A 21,276-nucleotide genomic window follows, 5' to 3' on the forward strand; every position below is an offset into this window, starting at 1 on the left:
TGTCCATTTGTAATTGAAAGAGAATTTGTGGAATGTTTTTCATCATGTGGTGTCTAAACCTTGCTTAGACCCATCTTTTTGAGTTCTGAATTAGATGCTTTAAAAATTTTCAACAATTTTTAAATTTAATTAATAAGTTCTTTATTTTAAAATGTTCTAACCCCCCCCCGCAATATATAGCTAATGTTTGTTTGTTTGTTTCTTTAATTTAGCGCATTGATGTGTTGGGCAAGTTGGTGGATGATCTCATCGCAAAGACGCACGAGTTCCTTCAGCCCAATCCAGGTAGTAAAAAGTGTTTACCTGCTTACAAGTGTGTACTATGTAAGATTTGTTGAACTCTCTTTTTCTTCTCTGGGTAAGTCCTTTTTTTCTGCTAAATATTGGAGTGTTCTTCTGTTTTATTATGCAGGCCCAAGTAATGCCATTTCCTGTTTTTAGTTTCAATATTTATTTGGCTGTTATGTACTTTCAAAGGACTATTATAAATCTTACTATGTCCGTGCATAAATAGGTTATTTCTGTTTATACCCTGAAACTCAAGAACCAAACATGGTCTGACATTGTTTAGCATACATCCCTTTTGGACATACACGAAATTTATCATTTTTTCTTATTTTGTCTATTAGCCTCAAGAGCAAAGATGTCAACCCGAAATGCAATCTCTAAAATGAGAGGTCAGGAACAGAGAATGTTATACCCACAGCCAGAAGGAACCTTGGGAGACCACATGCACAAGCATGGTTCCGATCTTGGAGTGGAGTCAGTTTTTGGTTAGCATATTTTCTAAACATTAATATGGAAGTTTATATTTATTTGTTCCTCTTGACTGAAAACTCTTGGCTTCATGACATCAATATAAGACAGCCTGTTCAGCAAGGTTTATCACCTTACTCTCTAAGAACATGTACAGTGAACATATTGGGTTGCTGTCACTAAGGTGCTTATTGTTATACATGTAATTCACTTTCTTTTATCTGAACTACTAGCTAAGTTCCCATTTGTTGCTTGGTACACATAGATGCATTTGGTTAAATGCCTGTTCAAACTTGGTCACAAGTCAGACAATCAATGTTATGATTGCTATTCCAAGGTGATAGCAGCCAGACTTAAAAGCAACTACATCTTCCCTGAGTAGTGTGCTGATATGCTGCTGTAGTTTTACTCTTGATTTAAAAAAAAAAATGTCTCTTGATTTGAGAAAAGTAGGATGTATGATTCAAGGCAAAGAGTTTCTAAAGCATGACAGTCTAATCTTGTTTCAAAACTAAAAAGGGAAACTCAAATGTGATTCCTTTACTTCATCATCCAGTGCCAGATCTGCGACAGACATCGGCGATCATGATTTTCCATTCATTCCTTTGCTCGGGTGCTCTCAGAAAAGCTACGTTTCCCTGATTTTTCCCTGTTACCCATTTGTTTAGGTTCCCTAAGTATGTTGTTCTGGGCCTACCCCTGCCTCGCTTGCCTTCAATTTTGCCAATGAGAGCTAGATGTTCAAGACCCTCATGTCTATTCAGGTGTCCCAAAAACTGCATTTGTCGTCTCCTGATTGTTTTTAACATTGAGCGTCCCACATGGGCTTCATCAAGCACTACCTCATTTGATTTCTTTTCCTTCCACGATACTCTTAGCAGTCTCCTAAGAAACCACATTCCTTTACTTACTGCATTTTATTTTGATATATCTCCAATTTGTCTATTCTCATTGAAGACCTTTCTTTCTTGGCAAACGGTTTCCAATTATTTCTTGTACTTGAATCACTACTGAGGAGTCTCTTTTGCTGCAGATGACATTTTTAAAATGATTCTCTCATTGATTTTTAGTGAACATGACCTGTTTTGTAACAGTACATATATGTATTGGATTGTTTAGGAGGGCTGTGCATGCTCGTTCTGTGATCTCTATCTACTCTTCATCATGAAACTTCTTTCATTGCTCTGAGGCAGTATCTAGATTTATGTTTATTGGTTTAGAATAATTTAAGTGTTAATCAAGCTTGTCTGCTGAGATTAAGATCTTTATTGTGAATAGCCTTTCTTTTATCTATAAAAGCTTACATTATTCTAGATAAATTGTATGATATTTATTTCACAATGTGTCCTATTGTTTTCAGGGGCATGTCTCGTTGAAGCTGGAGAATCATTTAAGCATCTAGCAGAAATCAAGTACAACCTGGAAGACAATGTCAAGCAAAATTTCCTGGAACCTCTCAATCAACTGCAAAACAAAGACCTGAAGGAAGTCAATGTAAGACCCTTCAGTTGTTTTAGAACAGTATCTGGTTTTATTTTGAAAAGATATTTTTTAATAATGTCTTTTTAACTGTTTCACCATACGTGCTCGGAAGATGGTATGGGTACTTTTGAGTTCTAAATAGCTTTGATGTTGCTTTTGTCCTCTTCTCTCGGCTGCCTCTTAACTTTTTATCTCTGGAGGTGGTTTTCCTAATATGCCAGAGATTTTTTTTGTATCAAACCTAAAGCTACTCCCCTGGCGGTGCTACTGACTGAAGTGTCTTTTGGCCATTCCCCAAGGGGGGGGGGGGGGGGGGGCATTAAGTTAACAGTTAACATGTTTTTATGCACTGCAGAATTTTAAATGGGCTGATTCATCAATGTCATTCTCAAAACTGTGCCTGAACTGCAACAAGGAACTGCTGCATTTTATTTCCTAATCCTTAGTATCGTCATTTTCCTCTACTTCTTTTGTATGTTTGTCACACTCTTGTGACCTGCTACTTCCGTGGTGCCTTGATAGTGAAAGGAGACTTTTTGCTGTTGAAGCTAGAGAGGTGAGCAGAGTAAGCCTGATTCCCTGTAAGTACTTCTCTGTTGACATCCACCCCTTGGCGCTCATATGACCAAATGCAGTTGCGAGCACTGTAAAACCTCTACTAAAACTAAAAACCTAAAGTGACATTTGCGTCCTTAAATTGGTCACCAAATTAAAAGAAGTGGACCTATTTTGATAGTTCATCATTTAAGGAAAGAACTCCCTGTAATAGAGACATATTTTCGTCAATTGCTGAAAATTAATGTAACGTTGATGGAATTGTTTTGCCCAAGATACTGTGTAAAATATGCCTGTTCCTCCTTCTCTGTACTGCTACTTTATATGTTCAAACATGTTTACACGTTTCATTCAAGTACATGCATTGTAAAACCAATGGATGCAATGCATAATTTTCCATGGCACTTTTTGCAAGTGCAGTACTTTTCTGAGAAGTCCCAGAGGACTACTTTTTAATTGAAGAGTGCTCAGGTGCGATATACGGACCAGTTGTTCGGTTCAGTTGTTATATCAGAGGTCAAAGTTGTCAGAATCATGAAAGGTTCCCTCATCAATTAAGTCCAGTCAGAAAGATATTGTTGTTTTCAAATTTATCTATTGAAAGCTTTTCAAGTGACCCAATTAGAGTTTTTTTTCTGTCTTCTCATTGACTATCTAAATAATCTACTTTTTCAGTAATTAAATGAACAGAATTTAAAGGCTTATTTAAAATTTAAGAAACCCAAAATTATTTTGCCTTACCGGTATAAAACTTAAATGTTTTTTTGTTTTTTTTTCTTCAGCATCACCGTAAAAAGCTCTCTGGAAGAAGATTAGACTTTGACTGCAAGAAGAGAAAAAAGGATAAAGGTAAGCAGAATATTTGATATGTTTGGCCTGTGGTATATCTGAATGAGTTGTGACTGTGTCTTTAAGTGTTGTAGTATACCATGTTGTTATGTCTCTCTTCTTCCTCTGAAAGTATGTTTGTATGCAGTGTTATTTGTTTGAATTTATTTTGGATGTTAATGTGTTTGTCTTGTCCCTTGCTCATCCTTAGTTTTCTAGATGTTGGTTGCTGTTGATGGCCATTATTACTCACCTCTCATTTAAAGTGAGTTAAGGTTAAAAATTAGATTGAAAAACATGACTTAAAAAAAAAAAATTGAATATATTTGGAAGAAAAATTACAGAAATGTTTTAGTTTTATGTTTGTATTTGTAATTTTTGGTAAATAAATGTAGGACATGTCACAATTTATAATATTCATAAAATTAAAACGATTTGTATTCATAGAATTTAAAGTAAAACATAATTTAGTTTAGGTAAATAAATTTCAAGGTCGATTTTATCGATTAACTTTCCTGAATCAGTTTTACGATTAAAGCAGTGTTTTTCCAACCGAAATGTTTCCCTCATTTTAAATAGTGAACTCCTTCATTTTTGAAATTTATCTGAATTCTCTTTTAGAGTTATTTTTCGTCCTTACTGGTGTAGAAAATCAATAAATATTAAAAGAGTTAGGAATTCTTATGTTGCTGAACTTTTTAGATTTTTTTTTCCCTTGAGCTTTAACTTAAATGTTTTTGCGTTCAATCCTCTTGCTTCCCTGCTGTTCTTCCAATCCTCATTATTTGTGAATTTAAAAAAAAGCACATGCAAAACATAATGAATTTTTTTAATAGTACCGCGAATAAATATATTTAGGAAAACATGGTGTAGGAAAGAGTGATTTTAAGCCTAACAATGTAAAAATGATAGACGAAACTGCTTTCTGTTTAAGTATTTATGTTGAATTGGGACTTACCTGTTGTGCCACAAATTCTCACATGTTGATTAATTCTAACCTTAATATGAAATAACATGCATTGTGAAAATAATGATAATAATAATAATAACGATAATAATGATGATAATAATAATAATAATGATAATATAATAATAATAATAATAATATGTTTGTATTTGTTATTGTTAAAAGTGTCTATGATACTTTGAATAAACAAAAGTTCCTTTTTTGGGGCATATCGGTAGTGAAGTGAATTTTAAATTGTCTCCATGATGAGAGGACGATTGATTAAAGTTTTATATATATTTTTTTACAGTTAAAGATATTAATTCAATGACATTTTAAAGTGTTCTTTTTATGACATAATTGCGATTGAGTAACCACTCTTTCTGAATTTTAGTAACTTTTCTGTACTGTTTGTAATATAGATTGAAAGTGTCTCCATTATTACTTTTACTATTAACGTTACTGTTTGTTATATTAACATACACCTTTGTTGCTCTTATTTTCATGTCACACCTTTCACACCTGTAGGAGGTAAGGTCCTGTCTTTTACGGTTATCTGGCTGTTGGACGTGTTTTTGAAATCTTCAATCTTGAATGCCCTCTTGTCTGTTCACAAAAAAATAAGAGTCATCTATCATAAGAATATTATGCTTACAAGAAATGGCTTTAATTTTAATGTTACTATAAAATTATGCTGATTCGTAACCTTTCATGGCTTTGTGCTAAATTCTTCAACATAAGTTCCAGGGCAAGAGGGCTTTCAATCAATTAGTATGTAATGATGTAATTTTTCAAAAAGAGGACAGTTTGCACATGTGAAGTAAAATAATTCTTTGTTAATGTTTCATCAACTCCCCTAAAATAATGATGCATACTTGGAACATGATTTCCATAGCAAGATGTCATAAGTAAATGTTTGAAAATAGAAATAAAGTCTTTCCAGACGTCGTGTGAATTTTTCTATCCCTTTGACCTCTAACTACCCCCTTCCTATTTCCCTCCCAAACAACCCTGTCCTCAATTTGAATTATTGAGATATGATTATATATACATCTTCATTTAATTGTTTTAACTATGATTCATGGTACATGTCTCTCTGGTTTACTTTATACTCTGTTATTGTATACTTGGATTTTCAAAGGCAGTAAATCAAAGAACAATGGGAACACCACAGTTCAGATAACGTCTAAAGAAATTTGATCATAAGTTGTCATGACATAGCCATCTCTGGGTGCCAGGGCTTTATGAATAAGAGATTCATAATGTGTAGATAAGGCAAATTTCCCGCCTGTAATTTTTTTAGTTTTGCCTCTTTAAATTCAAGTTCACTCTGATTTCACTCTTGCATTTAGATAGTGTAACATTGTTCCATGAGTAGATATATAGGATAGCAAATGCCATCCCATACCAAACCAACCAAAGAAACTAGAGGCTTTTAGCTCGCTTATGATGTAAGAGATAAAAATTGAGTGCTCTTAATTTAGTTACATTAAGTGGTAAAGATGTTTTGTTAGTGACAATGTTTTATGCCACAAGTTTATAAATGGCCAACTGCTGTATTTTGTATTGGCTAAAGTATAGCTCTTCTTTTCTTTCTTTCCTGTTCATCACAGGAAAACCACACATTATTTGCTCATGTTCAGTCAGATTTCTAAGTGTCCGTTGCTTCTGGGTTGTTTGACAAAAAGACGTTTTTCATCATCTTTGTGTGTGTTACATTTGTTACTCTGTTGACCATCGGCGTATTGTCTTCTTTCATTCCAATTCTATTTTGGGGCCCTGACTTAAATCCATTCTTTGCTGAATGCAAAGATATTAGTCAATACTTTCATTGATATCATCTTGGTCTGAGCTGTCAGGTTTATTTGGAAAGTTCATAGAATGATCTTGTGATCTTTGGGTCAGTTTCTTGCCATCTCCAAAAAAACCAGTCTTGTTGAGTCTAGGTTCAGGGAAAACTAATATTTACTGACGCAATTGCTTGAATATTCAAAGCACCCTTTATTTTTGCTTTACTTGATTGGCTGGTGGGTGGTTGAAGGTGGAGTGCTCTGGTGCAGTTTGTTCCTTCTTCCCTATCGCACAACTATCATCTTTATCTCTCCTTTTTTTGCGTTTGCTACTCTCTTGTAACAGCTGTAACAAATGCTCTAAAACTCTTACTAACATTTACCAAGATGGAAGACCGCTGTTTCTTTCTGTGAAATGATACACAATTTTTGCGATCCATACTTTTACATACAGTTGGTTTATACCCTTAGCATACACGTAAGTCATGGGTGGTTGGAGGGCACCACTGGTAGGTTCTACTTCTTTTTTGTGCTTCTCTTGCTTTTGTCTGTCCATTTTGTTTTTTACCACCCCTGTACGACCATTATAGTATTGATGAGCTTCCATTGTCCAGTATGAAACTAATGCGGGATGTCTCCTTCATTTGTTTTTTTGGTCTTTCTTAAGTTTTATTAATATCCACTGGGAAAATGTAGTTGCAAAATACAACTGTAAAATTTAAGAAGTCGTTGAAAGTTTTGAGAAGAGAACAAAAAGAACGTACCATTTGATATTATCCTTTTGTGTTGTCATCCTCGTAAAAAATATTAGTTTTGTCTTATTGTTCTTCACTTTCATGTCATTCTGTCTTATTGTACTGTGTACCTGAAAACGGCTGACTCTTTGGCGTAAGTAACCCGGACTGCTTGATCATCACCATGTTTTTAGTTTATGTGTCCATTTATTTGTTGTTGACTTTCTTTTATTTTCACACCTATCTGTTATCAATCAGATGTTTGCAAAAAAACAACAACAAAAAAACAAACACCTTTTTAAAAAATGAGATTATCATCAATACCAAAGTTTTGTTCACTGCAAACCGTACCCTGACAGTGTTTGTGTGAATGATGGGAACCATGAATAGCAGTGTTTCCCCTGGATCTGCCCCTTTTATTATTGTTTGTAGACATGTGTATGTGTTGGCTGTTGTTAAATTAACTTGTCACTACTTTTTTTTGTCTAAATATCTAGCTGCTGGAGGTAGTATGAACATAAAATTCGTGTTGTCCTTATTTGTGTTTTTGCTTTTGTTATTTCTGCATCACTCCTTTTATTCCCTTTGTTGTATATACAATTTTAATATGTGTTGTCGAGTTTTGATACTTGATTAAACTTGATTTACTCCTGCTCATCAATGTTACTGAGAAATCAGTGACACGATGACAGTAGTTGGTAACTGGTCATTGTACGGCTTCTTGCATGTGGTAGACAGTCGAGATACAATATATGTCATATGTTTTATGAAAATGATGTTTTGAAACCAGAAGCACTGGACTGGTTTGAAGAAAGGTTGACTTTTGAGAGAGGTTGAAAAAAGGATAGCTTTTTTAGTGTTTTGTACGGAGCAGAGGAGTGCAGCATGTTTTTGATTTTTTGGTCACTTTTTTAAGGAGGAAAAATGCATGCTTGGAAGAGGGATGCACTCCATGTGCTTTCAGTATCCTTTCATTGCTTGACCTCAAGCTCAGATATATCTCATCCGAATTCTACAATTTTTGTGTGTAAAGAGTCAGACTTTTCTGGTGTTGCAATTAAGTATTGATGTTACAAAAGATATGCTTCGATTTTGTTCTCTTGAAAAGTTTTTAGAGGATGCCTCCCTCTTTATATCCAAAGATTTTCATACTTGTATGGAATAGCGGTTGGTACACACCTACTTTGGATTGAGTTTCACTCATAGGCCTATTTTCAAACCAAGTTTAGGTTCCCTGCCTAATGCTAGAATGATGACTTTCTCCAGTTAGGACTGATAATTGTGCCGAGGAAAGCTCAGATTTTCTTTTGACATTAATTGCATGCTGTTAGATGAGAAGAACACAGCAGCATGGGTTTTCTTCTTTCAGTTTTTTCATGGGGAAAAAAGTAAGAAGTCAGTATATAATAAGAACTATTGGAGCTGTGAAGAACTTAATATTTTTTTTGGTACGACTTCCCTTTTCCATTCTGAATCTTCAGAATTATAATTATATAGCCCAGTCAAAGTTTGAATCTATTTGTGGACTCAATGTCCAGTTTATAAAATTCTTGATATTTAATGCAGCTTGAATATATTTGTCATATCTTCAACTACCAAAATGATGTTGAATTTTTATGTTAAATCCAATTTTAGGAGCTTTTTCTTTGTGGCTTGTTCATTGCAAGCAGAATTTTTTAAAGTTAACTTCAACAAAGCTCTGGATATTTATAGTCCATTGTTACTTATTTAGTACCTGTATTGCAATTTTCAAAATGAAATGTGTCAACTCTGAATTTGACATGAGTAAAATAAGATCTTAGCTGACCCTCTGGTGGCTTTTCCAGTCTTAGTCCTTTATTCACCGCTTTCTTACCTTCCCATGGGTATGCCTTGGATTTTAAGGCTAAAGTCAGCTCCCTGCATGCTTTTTCTCTACTTTACATGTGAATGGTATAGTTGTTCAGCAGTACTAATTAATTTGGTTGTGGCCAATGTTGCTTGAGTTTTACAAGTTAGCGTTGTTGATGTTTGCATTCAGATTGCAGTAATGGAGTTTTTGTATACATGACATGTCCTGGCATGTTTCATTTTGTAGGAATTAGAAGCATGCCATTCATTAAAAAAATACACCATTAGAAGTTAAGCAGAAGACCTGAGGCAATAGTTCTTTTCGAGAATGTTTGATTTTAAAAGATAGCCTAAGACAGAGGACGGTTTGATATTTTGCTGAATTTGAACCAAAGTCACATTAAAAAGTCCTGCAGTATGTCGCTGTCATGAAAAACATTACTTCTTGCTCAAAGCAAATACAGTAGTCTCCGTCTAAGATCCCGGTGCTTGGGAGCAAGGAAATGCGGGATCTTGGGCGAACCGGGAACTTAACCGACGGACCCAGGGAAGAATCTATGATGACCCATGCTAAGGCTCACAATCTGTAAAATGGTCTCCCTCCATTCTAAAATGAACTGACGTGACCGTTTGGTGGGTTTATGACGTATGGCGAGCAAAAAGTGGTTAACCTTGATGACCTATCACAGTGCATAGTGGGATGAGGCGTGCCATTTTCACTTATTATCCTATCATGAGTCTCAAGATCCATGCTTATCCAGTTGCCCCTCTCCCTTACCTGTCAAAAATTTATAGCTTTCCATCTTTGACTGTCCCCCCCCCCCCCCCCCCACCGCCTTTGTCGTTAAACACCATTACGTTGTGAACACACCAATTAAAATTCAGTCTGTCTCGCAAATTCGGGAGTAGACAACCTCTGCAATGATCAGGGAAGAGTTCACAGTTCGATGTGATCCCGCATGGAGCGAATGTGTAGGCCCTACCCACCCAGCGAGTGATGTAAGTTTAGGTGGAGAGCTCAGGTGTGAATGCGATGTTGTGGGAGAATAAACGTGTCGGTCAGTTCACACCCCGGTGTGATCCCATCTGGGGCAAACATTGTATCACTTCATCGAGTTTTAAACGTGTATGTGATCGCATTCACTATAGTGGCTGATCTTTGACGCGACGGACAGTTTATTGATCTCAACTTTTCACTCTTGGTTGAGCGGCTGTCCCGCCCGGGCTTTTGTTCCGCAAATTATGATCTGAAATACGGAATCTTAGCCGAATGTAGACCTTCAGAGTGAATCAGAGCGGGATCTTAGGCGTGACTTTTGTATAGTAAAAATTCTGTTCTTTTAAAACAGCGGGATCTTAAGCGAACCGGGATCGTAAGCGGTGGGATCTTAGACGGAGACTGCTGTACAACCATTTAATTTTCAACTTCCTGAAATACCAGTCACTAGCTGTGGAATGCATGTCAAATTTTATCTTTCTGTTTAATAATGTATGGGGAAAATAACAAACTGTAAGAGGATAGGAAAGCTGACAACAGCCTACTCCTCTTTAATTCATGTTGCAGCTTTTCCGTCTCCCAAAACAGCAGTTATTTTTTAGGATGCCACTTTGTGTGAAGATATATAATATCCCCCTCTTGACTGTATTACAGTTCCCTTCACCCCGGCTTCATGTTGATATGACTCTACCCCCCCCCACCCCTTTTTTTTTGTTGTTGTTGTTGCTTTTTGTTCTGTTCAAGCTGTAAATGTGGTGACATAGAAACATAAAAGAGGTGCACCTTGAATTAGAGTTCATGGTCTTACATAGCCCTTCACACCCTTATGTAACAATAATAGGGGCCAACTAGTTACTAGCAGTAGCTTTATGAACTTTAGTGCAGCACAGGCCCCTCTGCGTGTCCTTGCTTACTCTTGAATGTTTAATAATTAGTCCTTTATTATAGGATTTTTTGTTAACTGAGAACATTATTTTTAATACTTTTTTCTTACTGAATTTTGGATATTCAAAATAATTTTCCCTTTTGTGTGCTTTTATGTAAATTTCAAGGGTGGGGTGGGGGGGGGGGGGGGGGGTGCTGCCATTTTATAATTATGTGATAATTGCGTGGAGACAAATGTTATCTTTTTTTGTGTATCATACTTAAAATCTTTTTTATTCCCAAATGTCATCTAGTATCGGCTTTTAAAGCTTCTTTTTGTAATTGTTTTTACCCAGGGTCCAATGTTACAGAGGAAGAATTGAGAGTGGCTGAGGACAAGTTTGAAGAATCTAAAAATCTTGCAGAAAATGCTATGCATAATGTATTAGAGAATGAGGTTTGTTGGTTTTTTATCTTTTTTCTGGTACAAAGTATGCTTCTCACCTTCTTTCAAGTTGTTGTTCCTCCTCTTGTCTTGTATTTTTTTTTCTGCTGATCTGTCGCCGTTGGATTTTTGTGGGAGGTAGAGCATTGTTTTCCTGTTGTGGACTGCTCGTTTGTGCTTTTTTCTCAGCGAGCTTTTGTCATTTCAGTCGATATCCTACAAGGAAGTGAAAACGTTGGCAAGATTTATAGCGTTTCCTGTTGCCAAGATGGTCCCTTCTTTGAGTATTTGAGTTCTCCTAAACTCTCTGTGACCATTTGTCATTGGTTAGTGACTGTTTAGCAGCTATCCCCCATATGTGGAAGCCATTTCCATGTCTGCTATCTGTGTTTGGTGCAGGGACCTGCACTATACCTCTAGAAGGTAGAGGGTGACCAAGAATAACTTACTTGGTGTGTGTGTGTGTGGGGGGGGGGGGGGGGGGGCACTTTGGTGTGGTTTGCTCCTTCTTTCCTACCAAACATCTATTGTCTTTATCTTTTTCCTACTTCTTTTCTTTGTATGTTGCTTTCTAGTAACACATCTGATCTTTGGCACTTACATGCCCTTTTTGTATCGCAAGTGCTGTAAGACCTTAAACAAAAACTAGCTTAATAACTTTACTTAGAAAACTTGAATAGATGGCTGACAGTAAAGACCAGGACAATACACAGGGTTTTTATAAAGAGTATCTGAGTAGAGAAATGATCGGTGAACACTAATTGCAGATATCCGTCAGTCTTCCACCCCCCCCGTGGCTCCTAAATGTATCCAACTGTTTGAAATGAGGATTTGACGAAACTTTCTTGTATGTGCCCTGGGTATTAGGCTCTAACCGTTACACGTTACAGATGTGGGTTTGATTGCCATGAAGGAAAGTCTTATTTTATTGAGTGACTTTGTCTTTCTGCTGTCTCCCCCCATGTCCTCGTTGGCCCTTAGAGGCGAAGTCAAAGCAGCTGACCTCTGAATAATCTAAATTAAGTAGGCGGAGTAAGTAAAGCATTTACAGTAATAATTTACTGTAGTATCCTCATTCTTGCCTTTTTCACTCTTTTTTTGTTATCCTTGTGTTTTACCCTTCATTTATTTGCTTCAGTACATCAACCTTATGCTTCATTTTGACGAAAGAAATCAAGATATGCAACTATTTACTGACAAAAAATAAGCAAATGGTTGGAGGGCGTTTCTATTGTATGTGTCCTTTTCGCTAACCCTCTGGTGCCCCACTCCGTTTACGTAGGTTTTATATGCATGGTATTGTGATCTTTGTTCAAGTGAAGCCTGAAAGAAATGCTGTTTATGGAAATGTTATTTTCTTCCCTGTGCCAGTGTGTTGAATATCTTGTGAAAAACATTAATTACAGAATTGTGTGTTCTGTCGATTGGCTTTGGAAGAGTGCATTATTGTGTTTCTTTGCAGGTGGAGTACATAAGCCAGTTACAGGCGTTCATTGAAGCTGAAGTAGATTACCACAGGCAAGCTTTGAATGCACTTCAGTCTTTACTGGAGTCTCTAGATGAGAAGTGAGTATTAATACTTTTTAAAAAAATTCCTTTTTTACAAAAAAAAATGTGTACTTACTGAGAACTTGTTTACTATTGTATATGCTTTAACCTGGTCAGACCTAGTCTCCTGATCCTAAATGACCTATATCATATGTGACCTCCTAAGCGAAAGCATGCAAGAATGCATGTGGGTTATGGAAATGGTGAAACCAAGCATGTTAAAAAATAGAAACATTGGAAACCTTGTCGCAGTGCTTTTCAAGAGATTTTTTTTTTGGTAAGACCTTTAAGGCGCTCGCAACTGCGGAACCTTGAATGACAGGTGAACACTGTACCTCAGACCACGAGAGCCCCCTGATTACAGGACATATGCTTTAACCTGGTCAGACCTAGTCTCCTGATCCTAAATGACCTATATCATATGTGACCTCCTAAGCGAAAGCATGCAAGAATGCATGTGGGTTATGGAAATGGTGAAACCAAGCATGTTAAAAAATAGAAACATTGGAAACCTTGTCGCAGTGCTTTTCAAGAGATTTTTTTTTTGGTAAGACCTTTAAGGCGCTCGCAACTGCGGAACCTTGAATGACAGGTGAACACTGTACCTCAGACCATGAGAGCCCCCTGATTACAGGACATTTACGAGGGCTGTCCCACGGAAAACCGGAAAAAGTCCGTATAAGCAACAATCTTTGTCCTATTATGATAAAAATGTAACAGATCATGCCTCAATATGTGCTTTATTTCTCAATGTAATCACCATCCCGCTGGACGCATTTTTACCATGGCTGGATCTGGGAGAAAGTACCCTCCCTGAAGAATTTTTTGTCAACGGATTTCAACCAATCTTTCACGGCTTCCACGAGGTCTTCGTCGTCGGTGAATCGCTGTCTAGAAATATGGCGTTTCATTGGTTCAAAAAGCTGATAATCTGACGGGGCCAAGTCAGGACTGTGAGGGGGGTGTGGTAGAACTTCCCAGCCGAACCTTTGGATCCAGTCTTTCGTAGCTTTTGCGGTGTGAGGCGTTGCGTTGTCATGTTGCAAAATGACCCCACTGGTCTTTTTCAGCTCTTTTAAGACCTATCGAGCAGAGACATTTCAATAGTCAGCTCATCAAATACTATCCTATGGACAGTCGACTTAAAATGTTTAGCGACTCGCAAATTTTGCGAATTTTTAGGCGCCTGTCTGTTGAATGAGTTCGTTAACGCAACTTTTGTTGTTCTCAGTCTTGGCAGAAAAACAAGGTCCTGGGTAAACTTTGTCATTGATATCTGTGTGCCTGGCTTTGAACTTACTACATCACTCATTTACCTGTGATTTTGCTATTACTTTCTCCCCATAAACTAACTTTATTTCAGTGTGTATTTCTATAGGTTAGAGACCTTTTGCGGTCAGAAACCGAAAGACAGACCTCACTTCTACCCTTGACCTATTTTCCAAGTGGGTAGCCTTCTTTGGAGAACTGCTGTATTCGTTTGGTTCGTGCGATGCTCATGGTGCTCAATCGGGAAATTCCTAAATGATTGTTTTACAAGTGTGCGTTTACAGAATGTGAAAATATTGAATGGTTTTCAAATTACAGCCAAATTCCGGTTTTCCGTGGGACAGCCCTCGTACCTTCAAACTAATGACATTGTTTTCCTATTGTATGCTATTTATTAGTCTATTGTGAATTCTTCTTTTTTTTTTGGGTCAATGTTTTACGATGCTCACACCTGCATAAGGTCATATGAGCGCGTGGGACAAACCAAACATTTTCAGTAGGTAGGAAATTTTGAATTTTGCCCAAGCGGCTGCCGAAACCTTCTCTTATAGAATTTTGGCCACCAAGGGATCTTAACATGCGCAACTTGCACACGGGACCTCCGAGATTCTTCGCACTTGTCCGAGAAGGCTAGGTGTAGATCTTTCTTACCAGAAGATCAGGGGTGTGGCTGAAAGACAGCAGTAAGAAGGAGCCAAGGAGTAGCAGTAGAAAGGCTCCAGAAAGAGTCAGGATCCCAGAGGAGAGGGCAAAGGAGGTGGGGGCAGAAAGTGGAGACGAAAGCAGACGACAGAACATTGTTAAAGAGCAGGAAAGGAGGTGAAAATGTCGCAAGCCGGATTTAAACCGGGACCGTTGAATGGAGAGGCAAGCACCTTAACCTCTAGGCCATGAGAGCCCCCCCAAAATATGATTAAGACAGACTCACCCGTTTAAGAGATATTTGAGGTTAAGTTGTACCTGAATTTTTTACCGCACTATAGACAAGTGGCATATAACTAACAGATTAGACCCAGTCCTTTCTCCTGCTGAAGTGTTTGGTTTGTTTCCAACTCGCTCCATGATAAAGTGGATTTGGGTTTTCAAAGAAAAGCAAGGCTGTATTTATATTTTATGGAGTCTACCATTTGCAATAGGGTCAAGGACTGACATTCAAACTTTTCTTTATGCATGACCCAATTTGCTCAAAACTGTTGCCTTTTACAGGTTGACCAGGAATCTGACACAGCTGAGTGTCTTTGTATATGTATTCCCAGTAAAATATGCTTTAACTAGGTTAAGATAAATTAGTTTATTGAATTGACACTCACAACTGAGAGAAAGCCTTTGAATATTTCAAGATGTGTTAGTTTAAACTGACGCACAGTGCATTTTTGTTAATTACTTTAGAACATTGTTAAGTCTTCATGATGTGTCAAACTTATTACTTTCATTTTTGCATTTATTTTGACTTTGTAGTAGAGATTGAAGAGATTTTTTTCCCTGTAGGACCTGGATAATTATATATAATAAATAAACCGAAAAGTGTGTTCTAGTTGTTTATGTCCTTGAATTTTAAAAATATTCTAATTTTATTTTAAAATCACCAGGCGCAATGAAGCAGCAAGTCGTCCACGATCTGAGCACATACCGAGACGTGTAGGCTCTGTGCGGCGCAGTGAGTCCCCCAATTCCTATGATGGACCCAATGATGGCCCCAATGATGGCTATGACATGGGTGGGAAGTCAGGCAGCTATGCATTTAACAACATCCAGACACCATCTTATCACCAGTCAGGTAAGATTCTGTTTGAAATGTATGTATATTATACACTAAGGTATTTTTTATATCCTTAAAGGCTCTAAAAAGACTAATTTACCTCAAACATTGGCTAAGTTTGTTACTCACCCCTCTTAAAGAATGTAGCAGAATTTAAAAAAAAAACCCTTCTCAATAAATTCTGCGACTTGATCCATCTCATAGTTTTTGAATTTCACTTGTCAGGTTTTTTAAAGTTAAATTTTTTTACAAAAATAATGTGAAATGTAACTGAGAAATTTTTGTATATTAGATACTGACATGGTATGCGTTTGCTTAATACACTACAATGAAATGCTAACTTATTGTTTTTGAGTAGGGACAGATAGAATTTTTAACGAATGTAAAAGTTAAGACCATTTCTGTTATCAGGCACAGAGTACTGTCTCCGAGTTGTATCCATATCCTGGACTTTTCTACATCACTCATATCATATAGCATAGGTGTATGCAGGTGTGTCTATCGCATGACATTAACCCGTCTCTCCAAGTGTAGTTTGTTGTCGAAGTGTGCATTAAGCGACATTAACAATTTCTCAAAAGGTCCAAAAATAAGACGGTGAAGGAACTTCTTTTTAAAATTAGAAATAAGCAACTTTATCACTAGTTTTTAATACAGAGTGGCTAGTCGCCCGATCTGGGGTTGCCAGAGCTTTGCTACTCGAACGAATTCGGTCAATTAGGTTGACGCTACTGGTCCGTGACGATTTCTGCGCATGTTGGTGGGGAACGATTAACCTGCAGCTTCTGGCCCGTGGGGATTTCTGCGCATGTTCCATTTAATCGCGTGATCAATTGCGCAAGATTCAGTCACTCAGTCACTCCTTGTCCTCCATGTCAAAAGTCGGATCGGTACAACTTCCCCCATCTACCTAACTTTTCTCCCAGTTTATCAGTGGCATTCACTGGATATATTAACACCAAATATGGTTGGATTTCCATTCTGTTTCTCCCTGAATGCATCTACAAAGAGAACAGTACCTCAGAAAGACGAACTTTTAGGAAAGGCTCATATAGATCTAATAGTCTTGTCAGATTACTGGTTACATTTCTTACGCAAAAATTTGACTCTGACTGCAATGATCTGACCAAATTGACATTATTATATTACATGTATGAAGATGGGACTGGCCATAATGTGTACAATAATGACTGTATTGCACCGGGTCAGCTTGTGAACCGACGCAGACGGAAAATGACAGGAATCAGTAATTCTGATAACAGGAGACCCCCCCCCCCCCCCCCCCTCTTTCTCTCTTTCTCCCTCTCTCTTTCTCGTTCTCACTCTCTCTCTTTCTCTCTCTGCCCGCAGACAAAATTTCTCGCTTTCTACTCAGTGCTGGAACGTTGTTTGTTCACACTCGTATCACGGGCCGTCACGCGCTAAGACGAGGTAGATCTAGCGCCCAAGTCTCGTTCAGACGCGAAATAGGGCAATTGAAACATCTTAGTAGTAGTTACACAATCTTTGATGACATCACGACGCTGCATTTCTATTGTTAGTAACTTTGTCACCGGCATTCCGATGAATGATAATAATTAAATAATAAAAGGTGGTAGATCTAGGGGACCCAGTCAACTCTGGAGGGAAACTCGGAAGACAACAAAAATAGATGGCGGAAAAACATCATCTATGATCTATTTTGGCCCAATCACAGAGGTGTCTAGATGCTCTCAATGTCAATAACTTCATGTCGCTCTGAAGGCCGCAAGGCCGTGTTTACGCTACCTAAGACTAAGGCTAGATCTAGGTGACCGGCTCCGAGTGGGCAGAAAAATGCCAGCCACCTGAGGTCACAGAAATCCTCACGGGCCAGTAGCGTAAGCACGGCTCACCGGCAGTGGAATTTTAATTGCCGCGGGGGGTTCCCCTGCCGGGCTCCTTATCACGTCGGGGTCACGAGGGTCAGCTCCCTGTGGCCGCTCTGTCTGGGCTGACCTATTTTTTGGTACTTTTCAATGTACAATTTAAGGTGTATCCTTGTATTTATGGTAATTCTCATTTAGTGCACCCAAAGCACGCATTTTCTGCTCTTGAGACTCAAAAAAGAATGTACGTTGTAACTTGTCTGGTTATTTCGTTAGACGCGCTGGAGTCGGCAATGCTAAATTGTAATTTTTTTTTGACTAGCGTGAATGAAAAAAAATCAATATAAAAAACGGCATCGTCAAAATCTGTCGAAATTTTGGAACATGAACGATATAACATTGGTGCAGATACTCAGAAAAGATGGTATCTGCGCATATAATAGAAGGCTGTAATTTTACAATTTTATCCATCGGGCACACAATTCGCTATGAAGTAATTCCTCCAAATACAACTTTATGTGTCTAATATAATCATGAATATTCGCATATTTTCTCGAAAGTTTATAAAAGTTATCATGAAGTTTCTCTATGAAAAGTACAAATCGATTTTAGTGCTAGAATACATCTTCAACGTAGATCTAATACACGAACAGTATCTGTTACACTCCAGAAATTCCTTACTTTTCTTAAAACGCTAAGTCTAGGTTTTGTAAGTTGACTAAATAATAGGGATGACTTCTCGTAATTGGGTTATAAGAATAATTTCTAGCTTTCCAGGGACACCGAATCAGCACCAGACTTTTCCAGCTTTTTTTTTCGTTTCTATGACCATTTGCAATAACTGACAATGTAACTGATTTCTTTACATTCAAAATTGTGTCCACGCATATTTCCTACACAAAAACTAAGAAAGAATGTTTTAGCTATCATATTTTTATTCCATACAAGAAGTTTATCTTTACCCATGTATTTACATGGTTTTGTGGGGTTTTTTTATCGCTTATATATTATATCTTTTTAGTTGTATGCAGGCTGTCACAGACACAGCATGATTCATGAACAAACGCAGAGTAACTTTCTCTTGTTTAATAGTAAAATAAGAGCTAACGCTGATTGTCTTTAGTTAAAAAATGCAGATGTGCATCTTTCTTCTCTTATAACTTGACTATTACTACTCGCGCAGATTTAAGATTTCTCATGGTAAAAGACATGATATTCGTAGTCAGTTTAACACCGATTTTGGAGAGATCTGTCGAGCCCTTTTTAAATTAACAATCATTTATTCATAAGTTTGTAACTAAAATAGGACAAATTGGGTACTTTACAAACACTTGTCTAGAACACAAACTAAGACACAGAAACTAACCATTCTAACGCAGAATAAATCTCAAGACATTGAGCTTTTAGTACATCCGCGTAATGGTTTGCTATGTGGGATGGGGAAGAAGTTATATCGTTTTAAACATAGTCAAAAATGCGAAGTTCCTGACCGACACCGGCAAAGTCGCTTCAGGGCTCATTAACCCCGTGACCCCAAGCGGAGGAGCTCCGGCGGGCTGCTGAGTCACGCTAACTAAAAGTAACAGAATCGGGCGAAAAGTGACGCCGTGTAAGGCTAATTGACCGGATTCTATCAAGTAGCAAAACACTAGCCACCCTGGATCGGGCGACTAGCACCGGCCTTTTTAATATCTGTGCCCCAGGTATTTGGGCGAATAAGAATTATTTTTGAATATTTTGCTATAATTTTTCTTTTCCCTGTACAACATTGAATGTATTTCTTTCCCCGGTGCTCACCTTGTAGGCTATGACCAATATGATGACCAAGATCCTTTTGGATCTTATGCTGGTAAGACTCTAATCTGAAAGATCATTAATTCTCACCAACAAACGTGGACATAGATTAGATTCTAAATATTGCATCATCTAAGACCAGATCCATTCAATGACTGGTGAGAATTGTGCTCATTAATTGTACTCAATGTGGTATATGGTGACTGCATTTGTGTTAACTGTACTGTTTTTTTGTGTGAATTTTACTTTTTGTGTAGAATTGACTTGCCTCTTCTCTTTCCCCATGGGCATTCTAAGAAATATGCTTGAACTCCTTTACCAAATGAGGGCTGGGTTGTCAATGAAAGGAAAAGTCTTCTAGACATCAATGGAATGGGTTTCTTGAAATTTGAGGCACAAGAGGTTGTTTAGTAGTTTCAAGTGTACTTTTCTTCATTTTTACGTTTTCAATAGCTATGTTTTTATTAGTCTTTGGGTTTTTTTTTTCTTTTTGTTTTTTGGTAGCTTTCCTTAGTATTGAGCTGTCCCCGTTGTTTTATGCAAGAAAAAAATTCAAATTATGCAAGCTGAACCCAAAAATGTGAAATTATGCCATTCTGTTAATTTACACACAGAATGATAAAGGAAAATAATCAGAAATTATGCAAAAAATGATTGAATTTTGTTAAACTATGCGGGGTGCTTAAAACGACGAGGACAGATTGAACTGTGATTTATTTATTTAAAAGAATGGTGGAGCAGGGAGAGGGAGAGGGAGAGGGAGAGGGAGAGAGAGAGAGAGAGAGAGAGAGATCTCCTAAGGTTGCTAGGTAGGTGTTTTTACAATATTTTGAATGGTTTTAATTAACCAGGTATTGTACAGGTGGTGGGGAAGGGGAGAAGAGTTGCTGCCTATAGAAGTAGAAAGTGAAAGTAATACTAATAGTGGTGCACTTGCTTGAATGAATTATGTGGCTTTTTAAAAAGTGTTTATTGATATGTGTTTTCTTGAATAGTTGTTCTTCGTAGTGGTACTGTAATGTGATTAAAAGATTTTAGAAAGATTAAATGCCCTTTTCTCCACCATAGTTATGACTTCTTCTGATTGGCTGCTCTTGCACACCACTTGATTTAATTATTTTTGATGTCTTGGATTGAATGATTGCATCATATTTAATTGCAAATATAATTATTAGTATGTGGTTTATTTTAGAAAAATTTCTACTGTTTAGACATTTTGCTAGAAATTTAAGTGAAATATGTACATAAGGAGGGTTGGGTGATTCTAACGCTGATTCGGAATTTGGAATTCTGTTTGAAAGAGGTTTTTCTCACATAGGCTCATGCTTTGACTCTCTTCCGTGTACTTTTCTGCATGTCTTAAGCTGCCCTTCTTCCTTTTACTTTGTTAGCTTCTGTGTGTTGCATGATGTCCCAGCAGAGGTTTCTGCTTCCCATGGCTTCTTTTGATAAAGTGGGACTGTCAGTGTTATATCAGAATTGTTTTGTTTTAACAGACTGAAGTTGTTTATGAGTCCAGTCAAAAAACAGGCTGGCTTCATTGGGTGGCAGTGTGCTTTATTTTGTGTTGATGTGTGAAACCTTTACTATGTGGACTTAATTGCCTTGAATTTTAATTTTTGAAAAGAAAAAAATGCATGTATGTACGTTTGCATGTGTATCATGGCTCCTCTGTCTATTAATTTAACATACCATGGTTCAGTGGAATGTTTTGCCAGTGTGTTGGTATTAATGGAGAGAAGGAGGAGGGGGGGGGGGGAAGAACTGATAAGGAAAGTAATGCCAGTGCTTCAACTCATATACTTAATTATGCAGTCATAGTGTAGTTTTGG

General features: G+C 37.4%; 1 protein-coding gene across 3 annotated transcripts in view; it reads left to right on the plus strand.

Annotated features, from left to right (window-relative positions):
- LOC101862464 (endophilin-A3) overlaps positions 1-21,276 on the plus strand; it is a 53,852-nt gene that overhangs the window by 23,719 nt on the left and 8,857 nt on the right. Inside the window, exons 3-11 of one of the 3 annotated variants that reach the window (XM_013082014.1) lie at positions 213-285; positions 630-773; positions 2,117-2,250; positions 3,576-3,642; positions 7,589-7,597; positions 11,139-11,239; positions 12,690-12,793; positions 15,634-15,821; positions 19,455-19,499. In XM_013082014.1, the coding sequence (XP_012937468.1) occupies positions 213-285; positions 630-773; positions 2,117-2,250; positions 3,576-3,642; positions 7,589-7,597; positions 11,139-11,239; positions 12,690-12,793; positions 15,634-15,821; positions 19,455-19,499 (865 nt within the window). Of the gene's footprint in view, positions 1-212; positions 286-629; positions 774-2,116; positions 2,251-3,575; positions 3,644-7,586; positions 7,598-11,138; positions 11,240-12,689; positions 12,794-15,633; positions 15,822-19,454; positions 19,500-21,276 lie in introns of all 3 variants that reach the window. The other 2 variants (XM_005089668.2, XM_005089667.2) reach the window with 2 other exon arrangements.

This window comes from Aplysia californica, unplaced genomic scaffold (genome assembly GCF_000002075.1).
Source record: "Aplysia californica isolate F4 #8 unplaced genomic scaffold, AplCal3.0 scaffold00008, whole genome shotgun sequence".
Taxonomy (NCBI): domain Eukaryota; kingdom Metazoa; phylum Mollusca; class Gastropoda; order Aplysiida; family Aplysiidae; genus Aplysia; species Aplysia californica.